General features: G+C 39.7%; 2 protein-coding genes across 5 annotated transcripts; both read left to right on the forward strand.

The window, feature by feature from the left end:
* The first annotated feature begins 392 nt into the window (after positions 1-392).
* jpt1a (Jupiter microtubule associated homolog 1a) lies at positions 393-9,163 on the forward strand. Of its 2 annotated transcripts, none has more exons than XM_046410653.1 (5): positions 393-618; positions 2,774-2,916; positions 4,989-5,086; positions 5,331-5,358; positions 7,245-9,163. In XM_046410653.1, exons 1-5 carry the CDS (start codon positions 563-565, stop codon positions 7,373-7,375), a joined length of 456 nt encoding a protein of 151 aa, XP_046266609.1. In that variant the 5' UTR covers positions 393-562; the 3' UTR covers positions 7,376-9,163. The 2 variants fall into 2 exon arrangements, with proteins under 2 accessions (XP_046266609.1, XP_046266600.1); XM_046410644.1 differs by having other exon boundaries at positions 394-618; positions 7,242-9,163.
* Positions 9,164-10,512: 1,349 nt separating this feature from the next.
* zgc:174863 (uncharacterized protein LOC100136852 homolog) lies at positions 10,513-20,259 on the forward strand. 3 transcript variants are annotated; one of them, XM_046410666.1, is made up of 9 exons: positions 10,513-10,651; positions 14,782-14,849; positions 14,962-15,297; positions 15,679-15,993; positions 16,907-17,026; positions 17,854-17,886; positions 18,566-18,610; positions 18,728-18,775; positions 18,882-20,259. In XM_046410666.1, exons 2-8 carry the CDS (start codon positions 14,792-14,794, stop codon positions 18,772-18,774), a joined length of 954 nt encoding a protein of 317 aa, XP_046266622.1. In that variant the 5' UTR covers positions 10,513-10,651; positions 14,782-14,791; the 3' UTR covers position 18,775; positions 18,882-20,259. The 3 variants fall into 3 exon arrangements, with proteins under 3 accessions (XP_046266622.1, XP_046266641.1, XP_046266630.1); XM_046410674.1 differs by lacking the exon at positions 10,513-10,651 and adding an exon at positions 11,004-11,391; XM_046410685.1 differs by lacking the exon at positions 17,854-17,886.
* The last annotated feature ends 2,271 nt before the right edge of the window (positions 20,260-22,530 follow it).

Here is a 22,530-nt window from a genome sequence, read left to right on the forward strand (position 1 = left end):
CAGACCGCTGCTCTAAGGAGAAAGTGCAATTGAATTTAATTTTACGCTGCAATACTGCAAGTGGTCATTTGGTAAAACTGGAAGCAAGGCTGAGCCGACCATCGTATCCAGATCTAAATGATACATTCATGTTGTATCCGCACCTCTGTGTCAAATCAACCAGAATTAAGCAGAGAAAGACCGGAAATACAGTATTTATGCCCCGCTGCAAATTACACTCCAAATATGTCACTTCTGTCTAAGTAAGTGGGAATAGCAAATATTCAGATGTGAGAGAATTAGCAAATATTCAGATGTGATTTGATTTAACTTAACATGATCTTAAAAATCGCCACAACCTTTGCTTCTGAAATTGACATATTTTATTTTGGCAATTTGACCGGAAGCGCGGCTGCTCCTTCTGGTTAGTTTGACTGCAATCCACTCAGATTGGAAGCGGGTCGATTATTGGGAGCCACCAGCGAGGGCAGACAATGATGAGGCGGTGAATTGTTGCTGATGAAAGTGTAATTTGCTTGTATCCTATTCGATTTATTGGTATTTTACGAACTCTTGTGCAAAAATGACGACGACCACGACATATCAAGGGATGGAGCCCGGTTCTAAAAGCAGTTCCAGGTAAAAACGTCGTACAGAGCGTTCTGTAACCCGTTAGCCACTGCTAAACCACAAGCCAAGCATCCTCTGACGTTAACCTCAACGCAACAAAGGTTAATGCAGATTTATTTTCAACTGACCCCTGCCCATAATTGTTGCTTAAACGACTGGAAATGATAGCGACTTAGCATTGGGCGACGATGCTAGGCTAAAGCTCGGTACCACACCTCTGTTTTGTCTGTTGGGATGGACCATTTCCATTTTTTGTCGTTAGCTAGCAACACAGCGCACATGTACCCTCCCTTTTGTAGCTAGAGAAGCTGCTTAGCTATCAAGAACTGACTGAGAGGGTCGGCAAAGGGCTTTAGTGTTAAACGTTAGGCCTTTCTTTGGCGTATATGTTTCCTAATTACTTCTTTTGCGTTCATTTTCTGACAGCGAAACAATCATACAATTTGTCAGTCCAGCTGGGTGGGGTCTCCTTAGATATCAGATCAGTTATCGAGATTATCAGAGATGTACAAAGACATCCTCTAGTCTGCCCAGTTTATGGCCTCATTGAGGCGAGGGCCATATTACAGCTGGCTGCACCTGACAATAACCTATGTAAGCTATATGGATGTCTTTCAACACAGAAATGCATTGAAAGGCATCTTCATCTACTAATTCCCGTGATATTATGATTGTAATGATGCGTTTTTAAGATCACAATGTTTTAATGAACGATTGAGTTTCCAGTAAGGCACGAGCGACAAGTACTGCCCGATACAAAATACATTAGACCAGCGTATTTATCATAATTTGAAAGCACCATCGAGTGTTACCTTTCAGTTTTAGAGATACAGACGTAAAACATATCGATATATAGAAGTGTAAATAAGTTACTACCGTAAGTATCCCGAAGATTAAATGCGCAGTTACTATTTTATTGTGCACGTCTAGATTAATAAAAAAAATAAATAAAATAGTGTAGTCTTAACCCAACAGACCTGCTCTAGTTGGTGGTGCTGTTGAATAGTATGTCATAATACTGAGAGGTCTTCTTAGTATTTAGTCTGCCCTTGTTGATATAATGGGTTGACAAAATATCATTAATGCATGTAATGATAACATGTCATTGTTGCAGGTAATACCGGTTATAACTTAAGCAGTAGCCTGTATATAGAGTCCACAGAGGCACACTGTATCATGCTTTTTTTTAATCCTTCAGTAATTTAAGTTTCAGTGTGAAACATTAAAGACACTTCTGACATGACTTTTTTTCTTGGCTCTGTAGTGGCAATTTTCTGTTGAATGAAACACATAGTCAACGCTTGTCTTTCTGTAAGTTTAATTTATACATGTGCTAATGTACCCACAGCTCTCTCCAGAGTGAGGTGAGCAAATGAGCAATGAACAAAGGCATGCAAGTGTTTCTATACCGTCTCTGTTATCTGTCATGGTTACATTTTGTCCTTCCCATGTGAGCCAGACCGTGTCTTAAGAGGTAGTAGGGTGGTTTGGGATCCTCTGTGTTCGTCCTGTCCTTTCTGTCACATGAAGAAATTATGCTATTTGGAGAATTTCCATTACAGCTCAAACCAACTGGTATTGCCACTTGAATCTGAAAAAAAGAAACTCTGCAACTGCTCTGATGAGTTGAAATTGATTGTTGAAATTTACAGACACAAGTGAGAACGAACAATGATTTCCTACTACTACTAATACCTACTAATTAATTTAGAACATGCCTAAGTTTTTTTTGGTGTTTTTTTTTAATAAATAGTTTTAGAACGGAGGGTGGCACGGTGGTTCAGTGGTTAGCACTGTTGCAAGAGGGTTCCAGGTTCAAAGCCTGGTCTGGGCCCTTGAGATACTTCCTCCCACAATCCCAAAAACATGCACATTAGGTTATTTGGCTACTCTACATTACTAATCTAGGGGGTGTGTGTGTGGTTGTCGGTGTTTGTGTGTCAGCCCTACGATTGACTGGCGACCAGTCCAGACTGTACCCCACCTCTCGCCCGTAGTCAGCTGGGGGGATAGGCTCTCCGCAACCCTGACAGATAAACGGTATAGAAAATGGACAGATGGATGGAAGTCTTAGAATGGACAAAAGACACTTCAGGAAAAACAGCAAATATGATCCAGCTTTCATTAGCAGCATTAACAGTGCTGTCCCTCTCTCTCTTTGCAGGGTTTTGCGCCCTCCTGGTGGTGGCTCCAACATTTCACTTGGTACAGATGAGGAGAAGCCTCCCGTCCGGAAAAACAAGATGGCCTCCAGTGTTTTTGCTGAGCCAGAGGACCCCTATGCTAATCGAAGGAACAACCCACCTGGTACAGTCTACCTCATCTTCAAACATTTTTTGCTTTAGTGTGAAAGTTCAGAGGTTCATTTCTCATAACCATTGGAGATACAAGGATCAAACTGCAGTTTTTCCAGTGGTGCTCCCTGAAAAAACAGAATGCGTTTGGGTGCCCAAATGATGAATTGATTTCTCTTTCGGTTTCTGTTTCTTTTAGATAGTGAATCACTGGTGTTTCTCCACAAGTCAGGGTATTTTTGAGAACTAAAATATTTAAAAAGATATTTAAAATATGAGCTCCACCAGGTTCTTGTTGGATCACAGTGTTTATTGTGGAATTTAAGCAGTATATTTCTCAGACCAATAGTAAGTGACTGAGAAATCAGATACGGTACTCTAGTTTGTGTACTCGCTCATGCTGAGTCTTGCAGTTACTCTCTAAATGTACAATGACACTCAAGAAAATGTCATCTGAAGTGGAATTTAACTTAGTAGGCAGTACAAGTAGTGCATGTTTAATCTAGTGAACTGTTTCTTTCACAACACACGCAGACACAAAGACAAAAAAATGCATCAGTTTTACCTAAAAAGATTTGTTACAAGAGATATCTCTCGTACTTTGCCAGAAGTGGGAAAGAAGTGAAGCTGGAGAAGATTGAGAGAGAGTCGGGCATCAGCAGTGGGGGAAACAGTATGTAGACCCAAACCAGAGTTGGCGATTGTGGAAATACCAGTCATGATGGTTTTGGTGAATTTAATTTGTTTCCGCCGTGTCTGAATGAAGTTTACTTTACTATGAGTGTTTATTAATTGTTGATTGTTGAGAACATATTTCTTGGAGCAAACTTGTCAGCTTATGAGCTAATACGTTTTACCTTTCTATTTTAGGAGTTCATCAGAGTTCAAGCACAATAACACCTACAGTTTTTAAGGAGGAAATTTTATGTGGTAATGGGTTGAATGCACATGAAAGCTTCCTCTTCTTTCTCTGCCATTTCCCGCTTCCTCCTTTTACTTCTTGCATTCAGTACTTAAAATGGACCTTTAGTTCTTAGACATTTTGAATAGTGATTTAATGAACTCAGTTTATCTAGATATTTTATATTCAATAGGTAGAATGTCAAAACATGTTCAGGTGTGAACTTTGTTGCACTATGCTTCCTCATCAAAATGTGATGATACTGCAGCTTACAAAAGTAGCTGTCCACCCATACTTTGCCGGTGTGTGGGCAACTTTCACTACATGATATCACAAGTCAGTTGACATGCTTGAACTCTCTGAAATAAGGGCTTCATGTGATCTTGGCAGCACAACTTTTATTTTAATGTTGACATTCATGGAAACTTCTCAAGTCACTCCTGCAGTGTAATCCGCTTCTCTCCTGTACATCTGTATTTTCACTATGTAAATAACAGTGGTTGTCCTTGTTAAAATGCGTAGTAACAATCAGGATATTGAAAACAAAAACAATGCAGGCCTGTGGTTCAAAGGAGAAATGTGTCACAGCAGCACATTATTGCATTTGTATTTGAATTTAACATTAGTAAGAAGAGAGTCATTATGAGAATGACATTTACGAAGAAAGTGACATTTCCAGTATCTGAGATTTCCCAAGCACTTCATAGAAAACTAATAGGAAATGTGTGGAGGCTTGCCTACAAAGAAAAGTCCAGCATACTGTGGATCATTAGGTCAGGCCAGTATGGCATCGGACTAAATTTTCAGGGTTTTCCCCTTGTGGGTCTTTACTTTCCCTTGTTGCCTTTCAATTTCAGTGTTATAACTGAGACCCATTTATATTTAAAATTTACATTTCTGTGAAATTCCACACAGACTGTGGAGGAAATCTGAGTGCTCTTCATATTTCTTCTGAGTGAAACCTGGAGCTTATAAAAAGTATATTTCCTGTGGCCATCTGATGGACAAGATTTAGCTTGAATGTCAATGTTACATATCCGTTTGCTGTTGTAATATTTGCACTTAGATCATTGTAATACTTTCAGGTCATCACCTTTATGAGGTCCAGTGTTGTTTCTGTATCATTCCACGGTGTGTAACATCTGTGAAGAAGGAAGTATCATTATGTCTCCTCTCTCTTCCAGGTGGGAAACCTATGGGTGTGTTGTGTGGTGAGCCATCAGCCCCCCTGAGGAGAGGAGGGAACCCCCCCACCAACCACTCCGCAGACGCTGCAGCCACAGTAAGATCATGTGTTGGATCGTGAGCTGTGGTGCAAAGAAATGAAGTGAAATCTGAGAGTAGACAAACCTATAGGGAAGCAAGTCCAGATGATTTTTAGTGTTTTGTTTCTGTTCATCTTCCCTTAAGGTATCACAATGATAGCATATGTATCAATTACAAAGGAAACGAGGCACAACTAAATGACGTTCAAGTGCATTTCAATGAACTGTGTAACACTGCTTTTGTTCTGTTTTGTTTTTTAGGATGGAGAAAATTCTGTACGTAATATTGGTAAGCACCTGTTTTTTTGTAGCCACATCTCTGTAGCCTACCGTTTTTGGGTTTTTTTTTCATCATTTTTTTTTTAAGTTCCTTTCCTGGCATTGATTAAACTCCCCTCTCTGTTCACAAAAATGACAAATTTAAAAGTTTAAGAAGTCAATAAAACTAATCCCTTATGCCTTTAAAATGGTTTGGATGCCTCTCTACGCCTTTGCCTTCATATAGTATTAACACGTTTCCATAGTGACCGCCTCTATCTCTGTCCATCCCTCCACCACTCGAGTTGAAGGTGAGCAGTGAAGGGATGTCTGTTTTAGGAGCTACTGCACACTACACAATTGCAAGTGGTTATTGGAGTAATTCAGCCACACATGTTCAAGTCAGAAATAGATTTCAAAGATTATAAATTTCAGTTGATTTTTTTTTTTTTTTGGTAAGAATTTCTTAATGAATATAACCATCATCTAATTTGGTGCATTAGCAATTTGACAGACTGTTGTGAGTAACCTCTGCTGTCACTTACTTCATCAAGAGGAAGATAACAAGAGTGTGATTTGCAATACATGTTTTTCAGGGATTGTGAGGGGAGGTGAAAAGTCTATGAGTTTTAACACAACAAACCTTATAAGTCACCTTAGAAGCTGTCATCACAGGATTTGGTTAGTTTGGAGCTATAGCTGCTCCAAGGATTTTTGGAGCCCATCACTGGTTGCTGCTTTTTTACTTTATCATCTGTATTTATTAGTTGTACAGCAAAAACAAAACACCAGTGAAATGTTGAGAAAATTTAGTAACATAATTTATTAAAAACCGTCTCATCCTCAGTTGTCTCAGTCTTTGTCCTGAGGTCTTTGTCCTGAGGCGACTAATCCACTGCCTGACATAAGTTTGGTAAAACTGTACACTGATGTGGTAACTCTAAAGCCATGATACTTTTACGCTCAAACTCTACTCAGCTGAAGCATTTCAGTGCACGTATTTACTGTCAATTTTGAATGTTGTTACGTTCAACATCAGTGGACTGTCTAGTGTTTCGCTTTATGGTTGTCTGAACAGAAACTCTCCATCCTGTTGTGTTGAAACTCCTCTGTAAGCTCTTGGCTCCGTCAGCTGTTAGCCAAACACACTGCAGGACTTCTGCTGGGCCCTCCTGGTTTAACCAGTGCAAGCAGTAGAGCATTTCAGAATCATTTTTTTTTTGTAGGCTTTGCATAGAGTTTGAGCCATACAGTACACTATGGCATTTTAGCAAATTTTTGTTTGTTTATTTTGTTCTGAATACAGAAAATTGATATTGTCGGTTATCTTATCTGTATCGAACATGAGAAGCAGTTAATTATTGGTTTTTGTTTGACCTCCCAGTATATGAAGCAGGCCTTTGGACAACTCAACTGCATTTTGATGTAAATATGGCTAATTATCCTTATGCTAGGTGCGTTTCTAGTTGTTTATTTGCTGAGCCTATTTAAGGAGTCTCTGATATTAACACTAAACAGTATTGCATTCAGAACACAGAATAACCTGTCTGGGGTAACTTTCATTTTGAACACGTGTGATTGTGTATGCGTTTTCATGGGAAACCAGCCATTCACGCTTTCACAGATGGTATGCGCGAAAAGGAACTGTTCACAAGCTAATCATCGACATCTCTGTATGTGTGCATGGGTCCATGCACTAGCACAAGAGAGAGAGAGATAGAGCGTGCATGGCATGGAAATGCAGCTGCATTTTTAGTGTTAAAAAGAAAAAAAATAGAACCTCAATATGTGGTGGTCAGTGTTGATATTGTGGATATTAGTCAATGTATAGGGAACTTTGGGAAATTACTTGAGACTGTTCCCTTGTTAATGTTACCAGATGTAACTGACAGTCACCTCTCTGCCTGTGTTCAGAAGATGGTGTTGCTGAGCCTGAAGCAGGTTCAGGACAGCAGGAAGAGGCCCCTCCAGCTGAGGAGTCCACTGCAGGTCTACCGTCTGGCCGCAGGAATCCCCCTGGGGGCAAGTCCAGTCTCATCCTGGGTTGAATCCCAACCTCCTTACATCCACTCATCTCTGAACTTTTTTTTTTTCCCAAACAAGGAACCCCAGCTCATTTGTCTGTACTGCAGAAATCCTATCTGATGACATTCATATATAAACTGACTGTATATAAAGATGGATGACATGAGAGCTCCCCAAAAGTGAAGCCAAAACAGCCCCTTGGTGGCTACAGTACAGGTCATAAACCCCGCCCCCTCCATCTTAACTGTGAGGACTTTGACCAAACTAAAAACTCAAATTACAAATCAAATAAAGTTTTCTGAAGGATGGTTTCTGTCATTTTATCACACTAATGTATGTTCAAGTGTTCATTTTCCTGATAAGTTTAGTTTTAGTTAGTTATTTGATGCTAAAAAGAGGTGAAATGTCATGATTGACAGCTGAGTGCCTCTCGCAGTTGATTCAGATGGGTGTGTGGGCGGGAACTCGATACTGTGGCCCCACCTCCCAATTACTGCTGCAAAGTCACGAGCTCCGAATGTTGTCAACAGCACAAGATTGAAGCACTATGGGATATTTTGGCTTCACTTTTGAACAGTCGGAGGAAGTGGAGACATGTGGTCCGTCTTTGTGTGTGTCAGTGGATCCAACAGACAGCAGTCTCCTCCACATCCCCAAGTGCATTGTTTTGGTACCTCTTTTGAAACTTTTGTACTGTTTTTATTGTTTGTTTGGTTTGACAGAAGCACTTTATGTATGTCTAATTACATGGTAATAAGTCTGCCTTTTCCCCTGGAATACATTTGACCTTGCTGTACAAAGATCACATTTTATATCTGCTGATGATAGATATCCCCTTACTTTATTGCAGCACAAACTGTAGGTGATTACACAAGCAGTTTCCAGAACACAAACAAAGAAAGCAGTCTGTCTTTTTTGGACAGTTCAGCCGACCCATCTTGCATGCACGTATGGTCTGTAACGTGTGAATGTGACAAGAAACACAACTGTGAAGTTTTTTTTTTTTTTTTTAACTTAACCTGTTTGTTACTTATTTCTTGTGAATAATTATTGTATTGTTGTTGCATGAAACTGGAAACTTTCTACTGATTATATTATTATTCTCTACAGGCAAATAGGAGCCACATAAATTACTTCTCATCAAACTCTGAAGGATGCAGACATTTGTATTTAGATGGTTACTGTAGGTCCCATGTCAGGTAACAGAATTGGAATAAGCCTTTTTTATACTGTAGTCACAAACCATAGATTATTGAAACCCCAGTGCCAGTTTTGAGCCCTTTGTTTTTATAGGTAAAATCTACTCTAAAATAAAGTGTGCCTGTTTCCTTAACTGCATCCTTCCTGTATCTAGTTTTCCAATTATGAATGAATGGAATGTTGTTGGTCCTGCCACTTAAAGTGTTTCTCGTAACTCCATCCTAGATTTGAAAAGTGACCTTATGACAGCTCCGCCTTTTTTCTTTCCTTTTTACCCTCCTTTGTTAATCAGCCATCTCACCGAAACTACAGAAGGATTTTCTAAGATTCACATCACATTATTTAAACCAAAATTCAAACACCCTCTTGCTTCTGTCTCATTGAGTCACATTACTGTTGTGCCAGCCAACTGTCATGTGAGAAGACCTGCATTTCAGGTACATGAAATCTCATGTAATCTCTGTGTTGTTATTTTAATGTGTGTTATGGTGCAAGACATGTCTGTTTGCATCCCATACCAATTCCTGTTGCTGGATGTAGGTCACTGCAGAAATGTGAAAACAAGAAATGGCACAAGTGGAAATGAACATTAAAAACCAATTTTGACCATGGGTTTTATTTGCTGTGTGTATTATTTGACTTAGCATGGTTATGTTTGAGCAGTCATGAGTATTTGCAGCTGAAGAGGGAGGAAATTTTATTTATACCTAAAGACTAGATGGTAACGATGGTAACCTTGGAATTTATTAACTTGATTCACTCAGATGAAGTGCTAGAAGCGAAGGCTGCCCGATATGTTTAGGGTTTAGGCTTCTCCAGTTCTGAGATTGAAGGGGAGATTCAGCTATTTAACCTGTAGTGGGCTTGTCACCTTGGGGGTGGTCTTGAGGGTTGCTGACACTTGATGTCATCATGTGAGTTGTTAGGGTAACATGATGGATGGTGCAAATGGCGGTTAAACTGTCTGGGGAGTGATCTCATTATAGGTGGCTTAAAGTTGGTGTCGTAATCCACCACCTCTGTTTAAAGATGGATCTCTCTGGACATAGATGACCTCTTTCACACCTCTCTCAAACCATTGGTCTTCTTTGTCCAGAATGTGAACATTTGAGTCCTCGAAGTTGTATCCCTTATCTTTGAGACTGCAGATGTACAGCCGAGTCTTGTCCAGATGAGCTGACTCTCCTGTGCTGTGCCATGCATCTGTGGAGTGGTTGTTTGATTTCCCCTATGTGAAGGTCTGAGAATTCTTCACGGTCCTCACCGCATGTATCACTTTGTTTAGTTTATCTGTAAGTGCTTTGTCTTTAGGGTGGACCAGTCTTTGTATGAGGGTATTGCTGGGTTTGAAGTGTGTCGAGATGTTATCCTTCTGAGGATTCCAAGTTGGTTTGGAAAAGGTATTGCAGTCACTGAGGAGTGAGGAGTGTGGTAGTCAGTTGTGTTGAGAACTACGACCCCCAAGGTGACAACCCCACTCGAGGTTAAATAGCTGGATCTCACCTTCAATCTCAGAGCTGAAGAAGCCTTTCGAAACATCTTCAACAACCTAAAGATATCCTGTTGCCTTCGCTTCTAGCACTTCAACGACCATGACCTGGATGAAGAGAACCTACACTGATGATTCACTCAGATAAAGTTTGGAACCCCATGGAGCACTGGGAAGGCATAATGGCCGTTATGAACCGCTGTAGTTACTGCGTTAAAGCAAACTTGAAAAATTCTGAAGGTCCCCATGAAGTATTTCAGGGAAATAAAAAAAAAAACAACTCTTATTCTATAGGGGAGGATCATACGTAGAGTCTTCTCATCTCAGCTTTCTAATTTCACAAATTGTATGTAATTTTGTCATTTATTTTCATATTAATTATTGCAACAAATAGCCAGGGTTTTTCCGTCTCATGCCTTTGTTGTTTAAACTTACAATAAACTGCATGAACAGCCAATAGCGTCTCAAATTGTAGGTTTGACCGCAGTAGCTTGAACCTCGTCATACTGAAAGTGAAAGTAAATTACAAGTCGGCAGCCCTCGATATAGAGCGCTCACTTTAACAACTTCTCTGCCAAGAGAACATTTTCTTTGTGGAGGAGCTTGTACGGTAAGTAACATGAACACATTACTGTTTTGTTTTTAGCATTCAGGTCTGCCATATAACATAGCTGGGCTACATGTTGCGATGTATGACGTGTTCACTGACTTAAGTGGTGAGGTAGCCGACTGTTACGAACCACTACAGCTAAACCCATGATTATAATTACGTTAATGTATATCGTATAGTGCCGTTTTTCTGTTGTGTTTTCGTGTTACTGAAATGACAGCAGAGGTAGACTGTGTGTGTTTGTCACTGTGGTGTTTAGAGGAAATGATTAGAGGCAGTCCGCGGTCTTTTACGGCAGCCCCGCTTACATATTGACCATTGCCTCTAATCCACTTGTTTTTCCACACTTAAGGTTCTTAAGGAAATCTTAAAGCGACCACGTTCTGAAGTTTTCACTATGGTTCTTCTTGTGGGCACAGTCAGACTAAACAAAAACGTTGGCTTGAGACGTTAAAATGTTGACATTGGCTCAGCCTTGACTCACGCACACCACCAGCTCCCCGGCAGCTTCGTCAGCACACGTACAACGCGGTGAACAAATTTTGATTTTGTTAAATTCTCTGACACCAAAAGTGATGAAGGATGTGGATGTGTGTTTGTATAACAGTCAGTTGTCTGTAGGACAACATCCACGAATTCAACATGCAAGTGAAAGTGAAATTTTGAGATCCCCTGATAAGCGCCTGGAAGGTTTTGCCCTGAAAGAACGACCACAAACAGCAGTGCTGAAAGGGCTGCTGGTAAGGATTGCTGCACAAATATTTGTTATCTATGTTAAATATTAGTTTTTCCATGACTAACGATTTAGCTGAAGCTAACTTAAAGTTTAATTGGCTTGCAGACACACAGCAGTGCAACAGAAGTATATTAAAAATGCAGCATAATCAAAAATGCCGTTTTATAGTTTACTTGTGATAAAGTGCATATTTGGCCTGTGAAGTATATGGCAGAAGAGGGCAACCACACATAGGCTTTAGATAATGACAAATGTTTGAATAAAGTAAATCGTGTAAATTCTTTAAACAGTACAGTCTGTATGTCTCTCAGCAAATCAGTATGTGTATGTCTGTGTGAGTCCATGAGTGTTGGGACATGTCTTTATGTCTGTCTGACGTTATCTAGAGAGGAAGTTCACTGACAGACCAGGATGTTTATGAGTGTGATCCTGGTGCAGAAGTAAAATGAGTGCAGATGTTTCACCACTGTGTCCAAGATTTTCTGATTTTCTACGGCCACACAGCTGCAGCGACTGTGTTGTCGTATTGGGACTGCACGTGTGTAATTATGGTATTATCTGTGGAGATTCTCAGTCATCCAGGCTTGCAGACGCTTTGCTTTAGCTCTTTGAGTGAAGATTATGGTATTGTGCTTGACTTCTTTCACTTTGAGAATGATTGCCTGGTGTTGTCTCGCAGCAGTTTTACAACCAGTAGCAGGGTGCCTGCACACATAAAATGGTGCAGCCATGCATGCATGGATAAATAGATAGATAAATAGATAGATAGATAGATACTTTATTGATCCCCAGGAAAATTCAAGGATGCAGACAAAAAAAAACAACAAAACAGTTTCTTATGCATAGCTTTTCAGAAAACAGATATGGTTTTATTTGTTCAAGTGATCACTATGTGGCGCATAGCCGCAAATCCAAGTTGAAAGAAGATTTGAAGGAAGTCATGTGTAATAATGTAACTTAGGCTTTCATCTGCTTTCATTCTGCTTTGTGTTTTTTTGTAGCTACGGTATGTGGAATTTGTTTATCAGTGATATCTATTCTTAGTGATATAAACGCAACTGAAAGAAACACACACAGAACATTGTATTCTCTGGAGACGAGGAGGGGATATGCAAAAAAGGATAATAACTACAGTATATCCAAGTGCAAACCAGTGAAACATAAACTACTCACTGAGTCTTTGACCTGGCAGAGCAGAGGAGAGGATGACTGATGTTTGTTAACAGAATATTGGTGCGCATAACATATCCTGCAATCCATAGCAAGTCTGAAGTCAACACTTCCAAGTCCATGTTCCTGACTTTCAGTCTGAATGCCTCCCAGTGCATCTGCTTGTATGGCAAGTCTCTGAACTTCACAAGCAACTGTACCACATGTTTGTTAAGACCTCAATCATCGATCAACTGGGAATGGATTCCCATGGACAAATAGTGACTTTCATTGTACTTTTCTGTTTACTCAGTGGAATGTAGCGTTAGCAACTCAGATCCCTGGGAACAGAGATATGCCTTTGGAAACACTTTGAAAAAATGTAACAGCTGTGAGAACTGCGTGGTTGTTTTTTTTTGGTTTTTTTTAAAGCTTCAGTTTCAAGTTTATCCAAATGTAATCTGGACCATGACACAAAACAAAACAAAACTGAAGTTTTCAAACCAAGAAGATAACATTATGGGCATCTAAACTCCTTTTACTGAGAAGCTTCACGGATTCGGTTTTTTCTGTTCTTTGAGTCTGAGAGTAACTCACCCTCTTTTGGACGACGGAACTATCAACATGTTTTTCACCTGATAGACATGATAAAGTCATGTTCCTGAAAACAGACCTAGAGAAAGGGATCAGATTCTGACATTCTTGTCGGTTGCTAAAGCGTATAAGGAAGTGAAAAAGAACACAATGGTCTGAACGATTTATTTATTTATTTATTTTTATTTCGTTCTCCATCAGGCAAGCTCTGGCGTGCAGTTATTTTAAAAGAAAGAAACAATTTCCCCTTGGTTTAGAGTGCGTTTCCTCACTTTTGTTTGTTTTCTCACCAGTTTTGATTGTTTGTTGTGCCCCAGTTGGTTTCATCTTGTCCAAAGCGTATTTTTGGATTTGTGCTTGCCATTTTCACCCTCCCTCTGCCTTTGCCTTGGATTTGTTTGCCTCCTCTTATTGACCTTCTGTGGACTGAACCCTTTTTATTCGGCCCACAGAAGACTTCCAGACATTCAGCCTTTCTCTCTTATTCGTCGTTTGAGTCCGGTTCTTGGAGGTTCAGCAGACTTAACATATGAGCTACCAGTTGTAAGCTTGTATGCTTTCAAACAAACCAGCCAAACAAACACGCATAAGAGTGTTCACTTGGTCCAACGCAGGTGATTTACTTCCTCCTTTGGTTTGTCGTCATTCTATAAGTAATCACCTCTCTAGCAGTGGGTATTTATAGTTTGAAAAACAACAAATTAAGTTAACCTTAACGTCAAAAGCAGCCGGAAATTAATGTCTCAAAAAAGATTGGAAACTTTTTGAAAGTCTGTCCTTGTAAAGCTCTAACTCAGGCTCTATTTTCATGCAGACATATAGAGTGCAGGATTTCCCCCAGGAAATCATTTAACCACAGTGGTCTGCAACTCAGATGACTTATGATCAGTTTGGTAAATGACATTAATAATAATAATAATAATGCTGTGTGAAATGGCTCCTCTGGTCTTTGCTCCTTGAAATTTCTATTTTACTGAAATGTTTTATATGACGTTAGTGGAGTTGACTCACTGAACACGCAGCTGTTAACTTAACTACTAATCTACTGTTCTACACCATTGAAATGCCGTTTTTCTAAGGTTCTTTCCTCAATTGTGCTAGTTTCATACTCGAACCTGACTGTCCATGGCAGGCAGCATTGCCACTGGGAGTTTGTTAGCGCAATTGCTTTGCTGCCAAGATTGTCATGCTTTTCACTATCATAGTTTCTTCAACAAGCAGACATTAGAAATTCTTACCAGCATCTGTCATCCACAGCAGATGGAAGCCTCTGCTACAGACAGTAACTCCACATACCCTACATCCCCTGCTAACATACCATATACCAAAAGGTCTGCAATGAAACTGCAATGAAAGTAGACAGCGCTGCTTTCTGAGAGGATAATTGGCTGGCCATTAGTTGCACTGGCTCCCAATACCTTGACCTCTTATCCATGATAATAGATTTGTCCTAATCCCACGACATATCCAAGGCAGTCCCAGGTGGTGCTGTGCACCTGTGACCAAAAATGGAGCACTTGCACAAGGAACTTGGCAGCCCTTTGTTTCACTGCATATGTTTCAACAAATAAATATGTATTAAACCATGTTTATGCATTTGTTACATTTCAGCTGATTCACGCATTAAGATTTTTGTTATCTGTTATTTCAGATAAGTGAACATGGCCCCCATCTGTATCTTCCTCTACATTTTCGCTTTTCACTGTATCACAAATGGAGGTAAGTTCTGCCAATTTGAGTGCATGAAGTGTAAAATGCTCCCTGCTGCTGATCTAAGCTCTCTTACCTTCTTTAAAAAAAATAACGGTTATAAAAATGTTTTATTCTACAGCATCGTTTGTAAATGTGCAATGCAAGAAAGAAAGCACGGGAGAGCATGGCCAGGAAACACTGCTGGAGTGTGTTGTCAAAACCGCACAAGCAGACCCACAAATCCGCGTGGTCACTTGGAAGAAAGAGGGAGTTGAGGAGCCCTTACTGGTTTTTTACAGAGGGGAAACTACTCTCTTGCCGGGCTTTTCATTTGCGCAGCCTCTCTGGAATGACAGGAACATGAATGTATCCCTTCTTATCAGGAATACTACTCCACAGGATGAGGGGATTTATACATGTGTGGTGATGACAAATGTCGGTAGTGAATCCAGTGCCACCCACCTTACAGTAACAGGTGAGATTCTTCAGCCATAGTTAAACACTGAGGCGTTTTGTCAAGAATTTGCTAACTATGCTGCTAACCATCTCAGAAGATAAAAGACTGTGACTTGCATGCAGTGAATATTGTTTTGAGATAATGGGACTTTCCTGGATTATCCGATGGTATTGGTATTTCCTGTAGTGTCAGATGTCCATCATTGTTGCGTTTACTTTCTGTTTCATTGTGACAAATAATCACATTCAAAATCAGTCATTTTCTTCATTGTCTTTATCACCATAGAAAATATTTCATAGTGCTTGCCAAGTGTATAAATAGATATGTCATACTTTACTGATGTCATTTGATTGGCATCATAGTGCAATATTCATGGTGCCATCCATCTTCTCTTTGCAGCCAAATACAGCATGCCAACTGTAATGTCCAAACCTGAGAAAATAATTAAAAATACAGAAGGCGTCCTGGTGTGTGAATCTCATGATGGCTACCCACAAGGTCAACTTCGCTGGTTTGACGCAGACAACCATGAGTGGACAAGGAGTGCTGAGATGAAGGTGGAAAAGACAGAAACTGGTCTGTTTCACCTCTCCAGCAAGCTGACTTTGCGACCACGATCCATTTTCTCCAAGTATACCTGCGCAGTGTTCAACGCCAGTGGAGGCAAAGAGAACGAGTCCACGTTTGAAATACTGGATGCATCACAATCTACAGGTATATGTTGTTTTAAACTTTTTGACTCAATGTCAATGTCATACAGTGATTTCTGCCACAATTATGCTTTATTTAAAATTTGAAGGGAGATAGACAGAGCTGCTATACGTGGTCATGGGGATGAGCTGCGACCATTCCAAAGGCCCTGGGCTGACCCCTGAAAGATACTACTTGAACATAGAACATTCAGTGTCTGAGAGATTAAACTCATGGAATTTCAGAAATAAAATTAATATATATTTGTCCATTTTATGTCACACCCCTTAACGGAAAGTCTGCCAACTATAATCTACAAACATTGAATTGTTCAGTCTTACATAGCTGCGATTACAATTGTGAAATGAGTACCTGACAGTGTTTCTTGTCAGAGCTTGTTTGTCATGGAAAAACTCATTATGGCAGGTTACTGCCACTGAACCACCAAACTCATGACCTCCATATAAATCTATTCCAGAAAACATGGAGGTTTTATCTCAGTTGGGTCTCTTGGCAGATTTTATCTGTGCTGTTTCAAAACACACGGTCACTGAACAACCAACAACATCCAACATCGTCGAAATCTAACCCCACATCAAACTTCAAAACAATCCATGCCTTAAAACCAGATGATGGTTCTCGAGTCATAGAACTGCAGTATTTGACCCACTGATCATTCTCAGTGATGGAAAAGCTCAGCAGGTTCACCCGCCTCTCCTGCTGTATTTGTTCAGGGCTGCCATTGTGTTTGTCCCTCTGGGAGTAAAAGAGAAAGTGAATGTATGCTGCTCACAGTATTACAAGGGGATTTTCCTTCCAGCGCACGCATAACTCATTTTAACAAGCTTACATCATCTTTCTTTTTCACTCTTTTTGTTCATGTCTTAGAAGTATTAGAGCATTTGATCTTATTAAATTTATTATTTAATTTTTTCAGGTTCGGAATCTGGAAAAGGGCTGGATTCAGCCTCCAAAATAGTCGCTCCTCTGGTGGTCATCGGATCACTGATTGCTGGATTGCTGCTGGCGCTGCTGATATATAAAAAGCGATCACAACGTAAGTACCTACACGGGCCCTCCTTTGACTTTTCTTCCTAATGAATCAACCAGAACGAGACACCGGCCACATGGTCACATTTACTAACAACTCATGACCTAAACAAATTGTGAGTTCTTGAGCTGTAGCTCCTGAACTTGTAGTTATTTGTTTGGCTGGGATGCTCCCACAGATTTTAATGACATTTAGCTGTTGTACCTATGGACTTAAATTAACTTATTATAGAGTTGCTTTGAACAAATGCAACTTATGTATATTAATTAATGTAACATCAGGGAAAAATCACTCAAATATTCCATTTAAACGATAGCTTCACTATTTTTAAAGTATGTCTTAAAACAATAGTCAGGTGCCCGTATGAACGTGGAAAGAGCAGGAACACAACTGTTGAACTGAACGTATCCTTTGAAATGTAAAAAATGTAAAAGTATTATTAAGTAGTTACCTCCAGTAATACTTACATTCAGTATGCAATTACAGCAATAAAACTATTACTATCATGAAATGAATTTCTGTTTGTAAAGTCACATTTGAAGACTGACATGAAATGTTGTGTGGGATTTTATCATTGTGTTTCTGTGAACAATAGAGCCCTAACAGGAAGGCAGTCGTTGGTTTACTTAATAGTTGCTGGTGGAAAAACCTGATGCTCGCGTTTATTTTTAGGTTGCGCTTACCTCCGTAGCCACTGACAAGCCTCTTGTTAGTCTAAAACCCAAGCGTGAAAACACTTTCCGATACGCTGTACAAAATGTCTCACAAACACTGGCAAAGTAAGCACTTGTACACATCAGTTTCATTCATTCATTCATTCGTTTTCTTTACAGAAGCCCGGAGGCTCTCTACAGCACCCCTTATGGGTACGTCCATCCTTGGACATAATATTGCTGCTGTCTTTCATCTTGTCTAATTGGGTATAATGTGGTGTTAAAGGTTCTATATCTACTGATTTTTCTGTCTATCAGCTGGCTTTGTTGGCTGAAATGCCACATCTGCTGTACACACATTTTTGCTTTGTTTTTCATAACTTTTTTAACAAGTTTTTCCTGTTGAGTAGCTGAACGTATCAGTAACTTGCCTCCTGGACTGCATATTTTTGAGACGTTACTACATGACAGCAAACTTGCTCACAGTTTCATCATTCCGAGCCTGTTTGAGCATGTACTCCTACTGTTGTGCTTTGAACTGTAGATATTCAGTTTGAGCACACGTTGGTGGTCGACTAAAAAATTTTGCTGTCCCTTCTCTAACTGGGTATCACATCATCTAAACTGCTTACTAGATTTCTTCTGACTTTAAAGAAGTACAGTGATATGTGCTACATAGGACATAGTTTTTAAATTTTTCCAAGGCATGTGCAAGACTGGGCTTGTTTACTAATCACCACTGTTTAATCATAATATAAGTTGAACAATGTTTGTGGCACTTGCGAAATCACAGGGCATCTGCCTATGCTTGCATATCATGACCTTCCTTTATATGATGATGGTTTCATACCTACTCATTGCAACCCACAGTAAAACCTTTCATTTGTTTCAGCTGGCCATCAGGGGGTCCGGACATGTGACTCAGAAGTTGAAGAAGGTATGACTAGATTACAGTATTTTGACTCTCACCATGTCTGACTAATAGAACTCTTTGTTGTGTAAGGTTTAATAAGATCAGATTTAATTCAGGCTTTAATATGAAATCTTTCTGCAGGTGATCATCAGGACATGTATAAAATTTGCAGAGACAACCAGGTCTGAGGTAATTATAATGCTCCAGCAAACATTTGACAATATTAGATTGACATCTATATCATTCTGTGTGAACTGGCACTCTTTGATCTATCTCTCTCACTCTGTCTCTGCAGGAGGTATAGCATGCCACATGACTACCCAAAGTTACTGGCAACCTCAGCCACACTTCCTTGTTTGCCAAATTCCACAGTCAGTCAATGCATTTCTCCTACTAAGCACCTGCATATGTAACCAGGAATAACTTGTATCACTGTGATTTATCATGGATTACTTCTAAGCTAACACTCTTTTGATTTAGTCCAAGTCTAAGAAAGAAGATTGTTCCTGATTTTAAATCGATGATGGACACTTAAAGCCAGAGTCTTAAGTCATGGGTCCTGTGACCTCTTGTTTCTGTCCAGCCCACGTAGCAACTGTAGCTTTTTGGCAGCTTGGCAGCAGGAGTAGACTTCCTTTTTCCTCCCTTTTCTCATATTATGTCAGCACGTTATAAGGAAATAAGGAAAAGGTTCAGTCACATTCTTAGGGGCTGTGTGTGTGTGGGTGTGTGTGTGTGTGTGTGTGTGTGTGTGTGTGTTTGTGTGTGGGAGGGAGGTGGGGCATATACAAGAAATTGTACATGTACTCTACGATGCAATGTTAGTGGTAGCCCGCAAAATGGAGGCAGATGGCCTTGTGTGAAAAAAGAGCTACCTTTAAAGAAATGTTGTGTTTTAATGATGACAGTGGAAAAATTCATAGGCTGTTCCAAAATATAGGATATAGGACGAACAACGCAGTTTAGAACTCGGAGCACTTTTTAGGATAGCCCAGTCCAATCCCCACAAATGTCATATCCTTTTTTCTAACCAAGCAACTTCACTAAAAGTTGAGTTTATGTGTCACATGATACTCACTTGCAAAATTGCTAAGCACACTTGTGTTCCTCTGACTGTCTTCCTTATTACTGTAAACCTTTTCAGCAGTGTGCCACTTCATTGTCAAATCAGCTCTTATCTTCACTATCTCAGACAGGGTTTGGCTTCATTCTCTTCTTGATCTGATATCGGCTCTGAAAATATTTTCAGCATGATTTTTTTATCTGAGACCTGCCTGGCAAGAAGAAAATATCCCGTTCTTAAAAGCTTTGTCTTGACCCCAGCAAAACAAAGACAGGTGTGCTCAAGAAAAACAACTTCTGAGCATCCACAGAGGTGTATGATTAATCTGAACGCTGTTGCTAGGCGGCAACGTGGTTAATCATTGACTCAGTGGATAGAGAAAAACAACATCCATATAAAACTTGGGTTTTTGATGTTTGTTGCGCAAATTTAAAAACCGTGTCCATAAAGGAAAAAACCCTGTAAAATAACATGTGAGCGTTGAGTTCTATGCACTGTTTTTGTAAATCTGTGAACATTTTGATTCTGTGTGTTTGTTATATTGTGATTAACATGCAGGGTGTAAACTTTATCTGTGTGTCAATAAAATAAAGTATTTTACTGAAAAATGGAACTGTGTGAATTATTTTTATAATTTTATTTTCCTCACGCACTCTTGCATATTATGTCACCGATGGCAGTTGTTGTTAGTGGATGTTGGTAGGTCACATGTCTGCACATGATAAAAACTTTCACTTTTGTCTTTACTTTGCTTCATTGGCTAAACTGAGATGTGACATTTGTGAAGTTTTGTTTGCAACATATTAACTTATCTAGACTCAGTGTTGAGACTCTGAAACTCTGACAGAACAGTGTTTCAACCACACAAGATCTTTTCAGTCTATTAGAATTTTTTTTTCTCTTCATTTTCGCTTTCAAGAAAATTCTTCCATCCATGCATTTTTTTTACACAGCTTATACCAGCTGATTACTTGCAAGAGGAGGGGTACATCCTGCACTGGTTTCCCAGTCAGTCGCAGGGCTCTTATCTTGCTGATGTAATGGAGAGTAGCCAATAAACCTAATGTGCATGTTTTTGGGGCTGTGGAAGGAAGCCAGAGTACTCAGAGGAAACCCATGCAGGCACAGGGAGTACATGCAGACTCGGCACAGAGGGGCCCAGACCGGGATACGAACCTGGAACCCTCTTGCTATGAGGTGACACCTCTAACCACTGCACCACCATGCAGGAAAATCAAAGTGCTTGCACACATGTTTTTATTCTCTCTGCTGATGGAAATTGCAAAATCTGCAACAAATTCTGTGCAACTGATAAATGGTGAGCAATGGGATACTTTCAAACCAGTCCAGTCTGCCTTTTTTAAGCCTTTGAATTGAGATCATATCTGCTCGCTATTTCCGCCATTCATCATCAGGCTGATCTTGTCACCTTTTCATATCGGTAAATAAAATCATTCAAGACATCAGATCACGTTGAAAAAGATTTAAGATAGATTTTGCAGAATTAAGATCTTGCACAATCCTGCCACCCAGTGAGAAAATAGTGTTACAACATGGTGAACTGCATGACTGAGACGATGCAAAGTGTACCGATCCAACGTAAACGTTTACAGAATATTTTTTCGACACGAAACGAAACAGTGTTCTCAGAGCTGATAAAAGAGCTTAATCAATAACTCTGAGAGTCTCAACAAAAAAATGAGCATCTGTCACAAACACACTACACTCCAATACCATTTTATTAGGTCACCAGGCCAAAACCAATGCAGTCTAAATCAGCAGCCCTGATGTAAATTCTAGGCTGTTTTCGTTTTAAGCTTATTGTATCTAATCAACAGCAATCTTCATCCTATCCATTTTTACACTCAGAGCGACTGAATACGATTCAATAAGGAGTTTAAAAACAACACCGCCCACACGTAAACATTTGCAGACTAGATGTATTATTCTCTAAAGTTTCAAAATCTGTTATAAATAACTACTGGAGGTGGGAGGAATGTTTCTAAAACAAGACATTCCAAGTTCAGCTTGTTACGGCCTGCACCTGAAGCCAATATTCTGTCAGAGCTTGATAAGTTTCTGTGCTGTAAGATGAAAAGTCAAGATTCAACAGCTAGAGATTTTAGAGACATGCATGTGTATAAATAACATCAGGACTGGAAGAAAGTTTACTTTTGTTTGCCTGGGTGCCCAGACTCAAGAAGCTGAGTTTCACCTTCAATTTGTCAAGCAGTGATGGGTTTTAAAGATCTGACATCAGTCCATATTTGACAGCAAACACTCAGCATTGCATGGATGTTCAGATTATGTCCACTCCATCTCAGTGCATCCAGGCCCACGTGTGCAGGTGTAGACCGTACCCTTTAATATACAGAGACCCGACATTCCCCATGAGCAAGCACTTGTCTTCTTGTCTCTGTGTATACACATACATAATTGTCCATGTCAGGATCCTTCCTGGCCTTCTGTGGATGCTCAGAAAAAGTTTGAACATTTGGTGCCTTTTCAAGATGACATTTTCAAAGTCCAGGGATGATATTTTTCTGTTTCATTGTAAGGTGTTGCTGTTATTTTTCCCACTCCCTCTATGTTGACTCCTAATACTTTTGTTTGTGTTGTTGTTTTTATTTTGTAATGTAAATAGTCTTAGAAATACGTTCCTGGTTGTTTTTGCTTTCACTGTGTCCACAAGCACACGTCTGTTTTGTATCTATGGCCCACAGTCAAAATAATCCTCTAAATAGTTTACATAAAACGAATGGATGAATGCAATGATCAGAACAACACTCGATGAAATGCATTTGGCATGTCTTTAGAAATAATTGGAGTTTATTTGAAAACAAAAGAGGACAGATCAAAGTGTCTGAATTTCTTATTGTGA

This window comes from Scatophagus argus, chromosome 2 (genome assembly GCF_020382885.2).
Source record: "Scatophagus argus isolate fScaArg1 chromosome 2, fScaArg1.pri, whole genome shotgun sequence".
Classification (NCBI taxonomy): domain Eukaryota; kingdom Metazoa; phylum Chordata; class Actinopteri; family Scatophagidae; genus Scatophagus; species Scatophagus argus.